We start from the raw sequence: 12,922 nt of genomic DNA, 5'->3' as shown, positions 1-12,922 counted from the left end.
CCGCCATCCCGTATAGGAAGTGAGGAGCGTCTCTGCCCGGCAGCCCATCATCTGGGATGTGAGGAGCGCCTCTGCCCGGCCGCCCCGTCTGGGAAGTGAGGAGTGCCTCTGCCCGGCCGCCACCCCGTCTGGGAGGAAGTGAGGAGCGCCTCTGCCCGGCCGCCACCCCGTCTGGGAGGAAGTGAGGAGCGCCTCTGCCCGGCCGCCACCCCGTCTGGGAAGTGAGGAGCGCCTCTGCCCGGCCGCCACCCCGTCTGGGAGGAAGTGAGGAGCGCCTCTGCCCGGCCGCCCCGTCTGGGAGGTGAGGAGTGCCTCTGCCTGGCCGCCACCCCGTCTGGGAGGAAGTGAGGAGCACCTCTGCCTGGCCGCCACCCCGTCTGGGAGGAAGTGAGGAGCGCCTCTGCCCCGCTGCCCTGTCTGGGAAGTGAGGAGCGCCTCTGCCCGGCCGCCCCGTCTGGGAAGTGAGGAGCGCCTCTGCCCGGCCGCTCCGTCTGGGAAGTGAGGAGTGCCTCTGCCCGGCCGCCCCGTCTGGGAAGTGAGGAGCGCCTCTGCCCGGCCGCCCATCGTCTGGGAGGTGAGGAGCGCCTCTGCCTGGCCGCCCCGTCTGGGAAGTGAGGAGGACCTCTGCCCGGCCACCCCGTCTGGGAGGTGAGGAGCGCCTCTGCCTGGCCGCCCCATCTGGGAGGTGAGGAGCGTCTCTACCCGGCCGCCCCGTCTGGGAAATGAGGAGCGCAGAGAGGAGCGCCTCTGCCCGGCCGCCCTGTCTGGGAGGTGTACCCAACAGCTCCGAAGAGACAGCGACCATCGGGAGCGGGCCATGAGGACAATGGCGGTTTTGTTGAAAAGAAGGGGGGGAAGTGTGGGGAAAGGAAGGAGAGATCAGATTGTTGCTGTGTCTGTGTAGAAAGAGGTGGGCATAGGAGACTCCATTTTGTTCTGACTAGGAGAAATTCTTCTGCCTTGGGATGCTGTTGATCTATGGCCTTTCCCCCAGCCCCGTGCTCTCTGAAACAAGTGCTGTGTCAACTCAGGGTTAAGTGGATTAAGGGCGGTGCAAGATGTGCTTTGTTAAACAGATGCTTGAAGGCAGCATGCTCTTTAAGAGTCATCACCACTCCCTAATCTCAAGTACCCAGGGACACAAACACTGCAGAAGGCCGCAGGGACCTCTGCCTAGGAAAACCAGAGACCTTTGTTCATGTGTTTATCTCCTGACCTTCTCTCCACTATCATCCTATGACCCTGACATATCCCCCTCTCCGAGAAACGCCCAAGAATGATCAATAAATACTTAATAAAAAAAAAAGAATAAAGTTAGAGGATTCACACTTCCTGATTTAAAAAGTTACTACAAAACTGCAGTAATCAAAACTGGTTGTGTGAAACTGGCATAAGGACAGACAAATAGATCAATGGAATAGAATCAAAAGTTCAGAAATACACCCACACATATGTGGCCAATTAGTTTTCAAGGGTGCCAAGATCATTCAATGGGAGAAGAATAGTCTCTTCAACAGATGATACTGGAACAACTGTATATTCACCTGTAAAAGAATGAAGTTGGATCCTGACTTCATACCATATACAAAAATCAACTCACAATGGATCAAGGACCTAAATTTGAGAGCCAAAATCATAAAACTCTCAGAAGAAAACAAAGGAGTAACTCTTCATGACCTTGGATTTGACATTACATTGTTAGATATGACACCAAAAGCATGAGCAGCAAAAGAAAAGATGATAATTTGGACTTAATCAAAATGTAAAACTTTGTGCTATAAAAGACATTATCAAGGAAGCGAAAGACAACCTGTGAAATGGGAGAAAATATATAGAAATCATATAACTGATAAGGATCTAGTATCCAGAGTAAAGAACTACAACTCAATAATAAAAGCTCAAACAACCCAATTTTAAAATGGGCAAATAATTTGGATAGATATTTCTCCAAAGAAGATATACCAATGGTCAATAAGCACATGAAAGACGTTGTACATCGTTAGTCATTAGGGAAGTGCAAATAAAAACCACAACGAGATACCACCTCATGCCCACTAGGATGGCTATGTGTATATATATTTTTAATTACATTTTATTTCTTAAAAGAAAAATAACAAGTGTTAGTAAAGATATGGAGAAATTGGAACCCTCATACATTGCAGTGGGAATATAAAATGCTGCAGCTATTGTGGAAACAATTTGGCAGCTCCTCAGAATGTTAAACACAAAATTGTCGAAAGACCAAGAAAATTCCACTCCTAGGTATATAAAAAAGAGAACTGAAAACATATGTCCATACAAAAACTTGAACATGAATGCTCATAGCAGCATTATTCATAATAGCCAAGAAGTGGAAACAACCCAAATATCCATCAGCTGATGAATGAACAAATTGGGTTTATCCATGTGTTATGGGATGAATTGTTTCCCCCTTAAAATTCATATGTTGAAACCCTAACCCCCAAAGTGACTGTGTTTGGAGACAGGCTTTTAGGGAGGTAATTCAGGTTTTGAGGTAATAAGAGTGGGCTCCTAATTCAATAGGGCTGGTGTCCTTGTAAGAAGAGGAAGGGACAGCGGAGATCTCTTTCTACTCACACGTGGAGAAAAGGCCACGTGAGGACAGAGAAAGAAGGTGGCCATCGGAAAGCCAGGACAGCACCTTGATCTTGGACTTCTGGCCTCCAGAACTGTGAGAAAATAAATGTCCATTGTGTAATCCACCCAATCAGTGCTATTTTGTTATGGCAGCCCTAGCAGACTAGTACACCATGCAATGGAATATTATTCAGCCACAAAGAGGAATTAAGTACTGATACATGTTACAACGTGGATGAACCTTGAAAATATGCTAAATGAAAGAAGCCAGTCACAAAGCACCATGTATATGGTATGATTCCATTCATATGAAATGTCCAGAATAGGCAGGGCCATAGAGACAGAGTTTAGTGGTTGCTGGGGGATGGATGAAGAGGGAAATTGAGAGGTACCATGTTTCTTTTTGGAGTGATAGAAATTTTTTGAAATTACATAGTGGTAATGATTGCACAACATTGTGACTATATTAAAAACCACTGAACTGTATACTTTAAAATGGTTAAAATGATGAATTTTATGTTATATGAATCTTATTTTAAAAAAAATTTTTAAAATTCTTTCAGCCTGAAAAATGTCCATTAATATTTCTTGTATGTGGGTCTGCTAGTGATGAACTGTTTCTTTTGTAGATATGAAAATTCCTTTATTTTGCTTTCATTTTTGCAAGATAATTTTATGAACTATGTGAATAGTTTGCCTTCTGGTACTTTTAAAATGCTGTCCATTTCTTCTCACCTGCATTGTTTCTGAAAAGAAATTTGTTGTCATCCTTATCTTTGTTCCTTTGTGCATGTATTTTTTTTTTTCTGGCTGCTAAGATTTTCTCTTTATCACTGGTTTTGAACAATTTGATTATGATGTGCCTTAATGTAGTTTTCCTCATGTTTCTTCTGCCTGGAGTTTGTTTAACTTCATAGATTTGTAGGTTTGTTTTCATTGTTTGGAAAGCTTTCAGCCATTATTTCTTCAGATTTTTTTTTCTGTCCCCCATCATCCATCAGGACTTCAGTCACTCATAAATTAGTCCATTTGATCATTGATCCCTCAGGTAACTCATGCTTTAAAAAAATTTTTTTTATATTCTTTTTTTTCTGTGTATATTTCATTCTGGGCAATTTCTATTGTTATGCCATCAGTGTTCATTATCTTTTCTTCTACAACGTTGAATCTGCTCATTTAGTGTATTTCATGTGAGATATTGTCATTTTCATCTCAAAGTATGATTTGAGAGAGACATATATATTTTCCATGTCTCTATTTGATATTTTGAAAATGTGGAATAATTTGAGTATCTGTGTTAATTCTAGGTTGGTTTCAGTTGATACTCCCTTCATTATGGCTTGTATTTTCCTGCCTGGTGATCTTTGATTAGATTTCATACATTGTGCATTTTACCTTACTAAGGGATGAATTTCTTTTTATTACTGCATATTTTCTTGAGCTTTGTTCTGAAATGCAGTTAAGTTACTTGCAAACAGTTTGATCCATTCTGATCTTTCTTTTATGATTTATTAGGTCTGGAGCAATGCTCAGTCTAGAACTAATTATTACCCACCTACGGAGGCAAGATCTTATTCTGCCCAGTGCTCCATGAATTGAGTTTTTCTGGTCTGGAGGGTGGGAACAGACAGTATTCCTTGTTCCATGTGAGCAGCAGGTACTGTTCCCTTCTTTTTTTTATTTTTCCTAGCCTCAGGTGGCTTCTTCTCATATGTGCACTGATAGTACATTTTGAATGCTGAAACGATGCCCCACCCTCTGCAGATACCATGGGTTCTCTTCCTGTGTATTTCTCTTCTCTAAGATACTCTGTTCTATGAATCCGAGCTGCCTTGGTCTCTGGACTCTCAATGCAGGGAGTCCACCAGGCTGTGCCTCAGTTCCCACTCTTTATGCCATATCTTGGAAACTTTTTCAAGGCAATTGCAGGTCCAGTCTCATTTGTTTATCATCTCAGGGTTTACTAACTTTCATTATCTGATATACAGTGTCTTGAAAGCCATTGTTTCGTTGTTTTAGGAGACTAAACCCAGTTCATGTTATTCCATCTTGGCTGGAAGCAGAAGTCCAACATTTTTAAACTTGTTATTGAATCACAGCTTGCCAAGAGTAAAAGGAAAAAAAAAGTTTTTATTGAAGTGTAATATACACATAGAAAATTACAAAGTAAATTTACATCAAGTAAGCTTGAGGACTTTTTGTCTCTACAAAAAGTAAAAATAATTAGCCAGGGCGTGATGGTGCATGCCTGTAGTCCTAGCTACTCAGGGGACTAAGGCAGGAGGATCCCTTAATTCCAGGAGTTTGAGACTGCAGTGAGGCTATGACTGTGCCAATATACTTCAGCCTGGATGACAGAGCAAGACCCTGTCTCTAAAAAGAAAAACAGTATGCTTGTATGACCAGCACCCAGATCAAGAATATTGCCAGTACTCCAGAAGCCTTTCTCATGCTTTCTTTCAGTCAGCTACTTAATCCCTACCCCCACAAGAGTAACCCCATCCTGACTTCCAACAGCACAGATTAATTTTGCCTGTTTTAAAATTTTGTAAGAATGGATTCATATAGTATATACCCTTATGCATCTGGCTTCTTTTATTCAATATTATGTTTGTTAGATTCAGTTATGTTTTGCTCGCAACAAGTTTATTCCCATTGCTTATAGTGTTCCATTGTATGACTATATCACACCGTACTGTTGATGGATATGTGGGTGGTTTGTCTAGAATATAATACTATTATGCATTTTTTTGTACATGTCTTTTGATGAACTTAAGTACTAGATACATAAGGGTAGAATTGCTAGGTCAGAGGCTATGCTATTCTAACTTCAGTGGATGCGGCCATAAAAATTTTCAAAGTGGTTATGCCTACTTACAGCCTCTCCAGTATTGTGTGAGAGTTCCAGTTGCTCCACATTTGCCACCCTTGATGTGTGGTCTTTGTGGGTTTGTTTTATTTTTAAGCCACTATGTTGTATGTGTGTTAGGTTTTTTTTTTTAAGCTTGTATTAGAGAATAGGACTAGCACTCTCTTTAAAATGAACTAGTTTGTATTATATGAGGTTAATTTTTTTGAGACACAGGACAGGTGGTAATTAAAAGTCCAGAGTCATACCCAGACTCCCATAATAATAAACCCTGGTAATAAGCAAAGGAACTCCTTCTAGTTTCAGTATATCAACCACCACGTACCAGATAAAATCTTATTTCACCTTTCACAATTTACCAGTGTTGGGCTGTGAATTAATATTTTTATTTTTCTGTGCATTCATAAATTAAGATTTTATTGTATTGTAACTGTAATTTTGAGACTAAAGTCTAAAAACAAGACATCATGAAATGGAGCTGGAGGATCTCTAATTGGCATTTAGTAGGTTGACTGAAATACCTTAAAACAGGGGTCAGGAAACTACTGTCTATGCAGAGGCTGGTGGTAAAGATTTTAGTCTTTGACAACCATCCAGTCTCTGTTGCAACTACTCAACTCTGCCCTTGTAGCATGAAAGCAGCCATAAATAAGATGTAAATGAATGAGCTTGGCTGTGTGCACTAGTATATACTCAGTACATATGTTCGCCAAAAGATATGTGCAAGAATGTTCATAAATAACTAGAAAACATACATCAGAAACTACCCACATGTCCATCAACAGTAGAATGTGATATATTCATACAATGGAATACTATACCACTATGAGAATAAACAAATGATTATTACAACTTTTTTTTTTTTTTTTGAGACAGAGTCTCGCTCCGTGGCCCAGGCTGGAGTGCAGTGGTGTGATCTTGGCTCACTGCAAGCTCCGCCTCCTGGGTTTAAGTGATTCTCCTGCCTCAGCCTCCCGAGTAGCTCGGATTACAAGCGCCTGCCACCACACCCAGCTATTTTTTGTACTTTTAGTAGAGATGGGGTTTCACCATGTTGGCCAGGCTGGTCTCAAACTCCTGACCTCAGGTGATCTGCCCACCTCGGCCTCCCAAAGTTCTGGGATTACAGGTGTGAGCCACCGCACCCGGCCACACCGTTATTTTCAAAAACAGGCAGTAGTAACAGGTATGGGGTTTCTTCTTGGAGTGATAAAAAGTTATTGAACTAGGTAGAGGTAAGGGTTGCACAACATCATGAATGTAACTAATGCTGCTGAATTGTATACAGTCCTGTGTGGCATAATAACACTGGTCAATGTTGGACCACATATATGATGGTCTCATAAGATTATAATGGAGCTGAAAAACTCCTATCACCTAATGACATTGTAGTTGTCATAAAGTCAAAGCACAACTCATTACTGATGTGTTTGTGGTGATGCTGGCATAAACAAACCTACTGCACTGCCAGTCATATAAAAATACAGCATAAACAGTTATGTACAGTACATATACTTCATAATAAACGATTATGTTACTGGTTTATGTATATACTATATTTTTATCATTTGAGTGTTCTCCTACCATGTTTTTTAAAGTTAACTGTAAAATAGCCTCAGGTAGGTCCTTCAGGAGGTATTCCAGAAGAAGGCATTGTTATCACAGGAGATGACAGCTCCATGTTTGTTACACAACCTTTGAAGACCTTCCGGTGGGACCGGAAGTGTAGGTGGAAGACAGTGATATTGATGATCCTCACCCTATGTAGGCCTAGGCTTATGTGTGTGTTTGTGTCTTAGATTTTAACAAAAAGATTAAACAGTAAAAATTAATTAATTAAAAAATAGGCAAACCTCATAGAATAAGCAAATAAAGAAAAAATATTTTTGTACAGTTGTACAGTGTTTGTGCCTTAAGCTGTTATTTCAAAAGGATCAAAAAGTTAAAAAAATAAATTTATAAAGTCAAAGAGTACAATTAAGGGTAATTTTTTGAAGAAATTTTAAAAAATGTAGTATAACCTAAATGTACAGTGTTTATAGACAGTCCAGTAATGAGCTAGGCCTTCATATTCACTCGCCTCTCACTCAGTGACTCACTCAGAGCAACTTTCATTCCTGTAAGCTCCATTCATGGTAAGTACCTTATACAAGTGTACCTGTACCATTTTTATCTTTTGTATCATAATTTTATTGTACCTTTTCTATGTTCACACTTGTTTAAATATACAAATGCTAACCATTGTGTTATAGTTGCCACCAGTATTCAGTACAGTAACATGCTGTACAGGCCTGTGCCTAGGAGCAACAGGCTATACCATTTAGCTTAGGTGTGTAATAGGCTGTACCACCTAGGTTTGTGTAAATACACTCAGACATTCACACAACGACAAAATCACCTAATAATGCCATTCTCAGAAAGTATCCCTGTTGTTAAGTAACATGAGTGTAAAATGGTAAGTCATGTGTATTTTACCACAATAATTTTTTTTTTTAAGTAGCAGGCCAGATTTGACCCATGGACTATAGTTTGCCAACCCTGCTCTACAATGCAATCCCCATGAGAAGCAGTGGCATATAATGATTAAAAGTACAGACTTTGGGCCAGGCGCAGTTGTTCACACCTATAATCCCAGCATTTTGGAAGGCCGAGGCGGGTGGATCATGAGGTCAGGAGATCAAGACCATCCTGGCTAACATGGTGAAACCCCGTCTCTACTAAAAATACAAAAATTAAGCGGGTGTGGTGGCGGACACCTGTAGTCCCAGCTACTTGGGAGGCTGAGGCAGGAGAATGGCGTGAACGTGGGAGGCAGAGCTTGCAGTGAGCGGAGCTTGCGCCAACGCGTTCCAGCCTGGGCAACAGCGAGACTCTGTCTCCAAAAAAAAAAAAAAGATACAGACTTTGTTGCCAGACAACCTGGGTTTGACCACTGGCTCTGACACTAACTTTATTTAGATTCTTGGCTAGTTGCTTAACTTCTTTGAGCCTCAGTTTATCTATAAAATGAGTATAAATACTAATATCTATTTCATAGTATTGTTTAAGAAATAAACCAGTTACATGAAAGTATATAGAGTAGTTCCTGTAATATTTAAGAGCTCAATAAATGTTAGCTATTGTCATTACTTTTTATTATAATACCTGGAAGTATAGAAAGAGAACACTTGCAGTTTTGGCTTTGTCATGGACCAGCTGGTTCATTGTTGTTAGAACAAACTGACAGGTGCTGGTACAAACCTATCTCTATTATTAGAGCAACTTTCCCAACCTCTATGTGAAGAGAAAAGCCAAACTGCATGCAGGTTTGCAATATATGCAATAGGGCTATGTGGTCTGTGAACTGTAACCTCAAAGTATATAAAACTCTGGTGAAATGTAATCACCTATTTATAACTTGTTTTTATAATCATTTTAACTTTTAATCAAGACAGTTTTAAAGTCTAAATTAATGAAGAAAAATATTTTTTATTTTTATTTATTGAAACAGGGTTTCACTCTGTTGCCCATGCTGGAGTGCAGTGGGGTCATCACAGCTCACTACAACCTCAACTACCTGGGCTGAAGCTGTCCTCCCACCTCAGCCTCCCAAGTAGCTGGGACCAAGGGCACGTGCCACCATGCCCAGCTAATTTTAATTTTTTTTTGTAGAGATGGGGGTCTCCTTATGTTGCCCAAGCTGGTCTTGAACTACTGGCCTCAAGCAATCTGCCTCAGCCTCCCACAGTGCCGGGATTACAGATGTCAGCCACCATGCCCAGCCTGCTTGGTCATTTGTATGGTGTCTTGCTCTTAGTCGTATTTTATATTTCTGCTTTTGTTTTACATTCTACATCTGTCAATTCCAATTTCTGAAGTCCTTGCTGATCTGACTATGCTGTTTCTGCCTGCTCTTTTTCAAGATGCCTTGTTTCTTCGTGGATGTGATTCTTAACAGTGATTTCTAATCTCATAACTTTACCTGTGGGAATTGAGGTCTGGATTAATGAAGGTTTCCCTAGAGCTACACTGTCCAATAGAGTAGGCACCAGCCACGTTTGGCCATAAGTTAAAATTAAATTTAAAATTCAGTTCCTCACTCCCTAGCCACATTCTAAGTGCTCTATAGCTATAGGAGGGTGATGGCTACTACCACACTAGACAGCACAGTTGTAAAATATTTCTGTCAACTCCAAAGGTATGTGGGACAACTGTGCCCTAGAGATCTCTTTCTCTTTCTGCCAGGTACCAGTAGGCATCATCAGCCTGGGAAACCACTTTCACCTAGTCTTGGTTTGAGGGGTTTTTTGAACCATGCAGGTGGCATAAAATGGTACTGCAGATAAGTGGAGCCTTGTTTGAGATTATGAATTCTCAGGAGAGATCTTTTTTCACAATACTGTTGCTGTGGGCCAGAAGATTATCCATGGATAATATATTCTGTTCCTTTGCCCAGATGATGAGAGTAATGTTGCAGTTACCAGACCCGATTCAGAAAGTTCCTGTGTGCTGAGTGAACCACATCCTTTGGTGTTACCGCGAGTGCCACAGTCTAAGGTGCTGTCCATTACCTCAAATCTGGCAAGCCCCAGAGGGATCAGTTGGAGACCCCAGGGCTACTCTCACCAGAGGAAATTTGCTCAGAGTTGTTTGCCTTACTTGTATGATTTCCGACTCAATATGTTTTAGTACAGTTATGTGTTTATCATAATAATCCAGTGACTCTTTGCATTGGTTTCAGTTTAAAATATTAATAGCAAATTAGAGTTGATAAGTATTTCTCAGTCAGCTCTTCTAAGGAGGCATCCGTAAGTTGTGCAACCTATAATCAACCATGTGGTCAGCCTAAGTCTGTTTTGGGAAGAATGGAGGATACCCTTATGATAAAAATGACTCATCTTAGGTTCTCTATGGCCTTGACATTGTCCTTTGAACACCTCCTTCCTTTTGAGTTTTTCCTTCCTTTTTCTCTCAACTTGGCCCACCTGTTTATTTTTTATTTTTTCATTTTTTTTGAGACAGAGTCTCGCTCTGTCACCCAGGCTGGAGTGCAGTGGCATGACCTCGGCTCACTGCAACCTCTGCCTCCCAGGTTCAAGCAGTTCTTGTGCCTCAGCCTCCTGAGTACCTGGGATTACAGATGTGCACCACCACACTCGGCTGATTTCTGTATTTTTGGTAGAGACAGAGTTTCACCATGTTGGCCAGGCCCATCTCGAACTCCTGGCCTCATGTGATCCACCTGCCTCAGCCTCCCAAAGTGCTGGGATTATAGGCATGAGCCACCGCACCTGGTCCCTGTTTGTTTTTTAGAGACAGGAGTCTCACTATGTTGCCCAGGTTGGTCTCAAACTCCCGGGCTCAAGCCACCTTCCCACCTCAGCCTCCTGAGTCGCCACCATACCCAGGCTGTTTTTGTTTTTTAATATTTAAATCTGTTAACTTTTTTGCCTTTTGGATGTTTAGTACTCATAAACCAGGTATAAAAATCAAACAAAAACAAAGAGAAAAGCTATTTCAAGTGAGTCTGAACAAGCACAAAGATGGTATTTCTTGCAGGAGGCAGATGAGATTGGTCTTATCCCTGTGTAATGATTTATGTAGTCTTAGTTCCTACACAATAGTTTCCTGGTGTTACTTTTAAGGTGGAAAAAAAAAAAAACCCAGAGAGAAAGGTGTTGGTATATTGGCCAGATGTTGTACAGCTGGATTTACAAAACAGGTATTTAAAAAGAAAATTAGGCCAAGGTGGGCGGGTCATTTGAGGCCAGGAGTTCAAGACCAGCCTGGCCAATATGGTGAAACCTCATCTATACTAAAAATACAAAAACTAGCTGGGCATGGTGGCAGGCACCTGTAGTGCCAGCTGCTCTGGAGGCTGAGGCAGGAGAATCACTTGAACCTGGGAGGCAGAGGTAGCAGTGGGCCGAGATGACGCCACTGCACTCCAACCTGGGTGACAGCAAGACTCCATCTCAAAAAAAAGAAGAGAAAATTATGAAGGCTCGTAAGTCACCACACCAGGGATGACCAGGTAAATTAATGTTCCTTTGGTGGTAGTAAAGTACTGCTGCATGTTGAACTGGTGTGGCCGTGGTTTAGTGACCTAAGCCCTGAAGTTAGACGTTCTGGTCGCTGATGACCTAAGAAAGGAGAAGAGTTAATTCAAACATTCTGAAGAGAAAGAGGAAGGAAAATACATTCTGTGGCAGCGGAGACTGCCAGAAAAGGCAATGAGCTGATGACCTGAGAAAACAAACAGGGCTCTAGGGGGGCAATGCCAGTCCAAGAAACATTACATCCTGCTAAAATTATAACAGATAAGCTTACCTCCTAGTACAGAGTGTTCAGGATTTAGGTTATCATTGAGGGCTGACCTGCTCCACAGGTCGTGAAAGAGAAGGATTAGTTTGTACAGAGTGCAGGATTGTGTGATGATGAAAGAGATTAAGTTAGTTTCCCCTTATTATTTTCTATTATTGTTCCATATTTCATCTGTGAGTTTTCTATTTTAATGTAAACAACAATAATAATAAAGGTCCTCACTCCCCGTAAGAGGGCTGTTAATTGTTTTCATCCAGATTGATCAGGCTTCTCCTACCTGCTGTCACTTAGGAATGGAGAGGAAAGGAGGGACCCTATCACATGGACAGTTGACTTGGGGCCCCAGCTAAGTCAAGGGCCCCAAGATGTTATAAAAATTAAAGCATGGGGGAAAAGAAGTATAAATAACCAAATTGGAAATATTAACTTTTGGCAAAGTTGGAAAACCAAACAGGTACTTCTCCAACCGATCATGAGTACTGTCTTCTTTCAACACGTAGATGAGTCTCTGTCAAGCAAGCAGACATCAGCCAAATGTGAATGGTCTCTTGGTTCATGGGATGCCTCTACAGCCAAGAAATCTCTCCCTAATGGACAAGCTCCTGTAAGAAGTTCAACATTTTCAGACTATACAGTGTAAAAGGGAAATAGAGGGAAAGCAAAATCAGTTTATCAGTATGCATGTATTGAGTGCCAACCAAGCAACCACAAAAACTCCTGGGGAGTAAAACATCCAAGGGACATGGTCTCCACCATCAGGGGGCTGATAATGTAACTGGAAAGAGAAGACATATGTGGGTAAAAAAAGACCTAACCATATGTGGCATTTTTGTAACTGAGTGCCATGTGCTTGCTGTCCAGAATGAGTGCTATGACAGCCCCAAAGCATTCTGGTGGGTAAGTGTAGGTTTGGAACTTGTCCTTGAAAGATGGGGCTTTGGATAAGCAAAGGAGAGCAGCAAGGGCATTCTAGGTAGGAAGAATGATATGGGGAAAGGTTTGGAGATAAGAAAATACAAAATATTTAGGAAAGATAGCAGATCATTTTTGACATGGAAGAACGGAAGATAGGTCAGAACTTTAATGCTTCTGATCAAAGATAATTGACAATCTTCTAGAATTAAAATAGACCATGGTGTGATTAGCGGGAAA

At 41.3% G+C, this 12,922-nt stretch overlaps 1 protein-coding gene across 13 annotated transcripts in view; it reads left to right on the top strand.

The window, feature by feature from the left end:
- Nucleotides 1–12,922, top strand: part of FAM149B1 (family with sequence similarity 149 member B1) — a 73,420-nt gene that overhangs the window by 50,220 nt on the left and 10,278 nt on the right. For all 13 annotated transcript variants that reach the window (XM_054523338.2, XM_054523336.2, XM_054523339.2 and 10 more), the window contains 2 exons: nt 9,903–10,003; nt 12,271–12,374. In XM_054523338.2, coding sequence (XP_054379313.1) covers nt 9,903–10,003; nt 12,271–12,374 — 205 coding nt within the window. The remainder of the gene's footprint in view (nt 1–9,902; nt 10,004–12,270; nt 12,375–12,922) is intronic.

Source organism: Pongo abelii, chromosome 8 (genome assembly GCF_028885655.2).
Source record: "Pongo abelii isolate AG06213 chromosome 8, NHGRI_mPonAbe1-v2.0_pri, whole genome shotgun sequence".
Taxonomy (NCBI): domain Eukaryota; kingdom Metazoa; phylum Chordata; class Mammalia; order Primates; family Hominidae; genus Pongo; species Pongo abelii.
The sequence above is the reverse complement of the archived record's forward strand: the minus strand, read 5'-3'. Positions and strand labels throughout refer to the sequence as shown.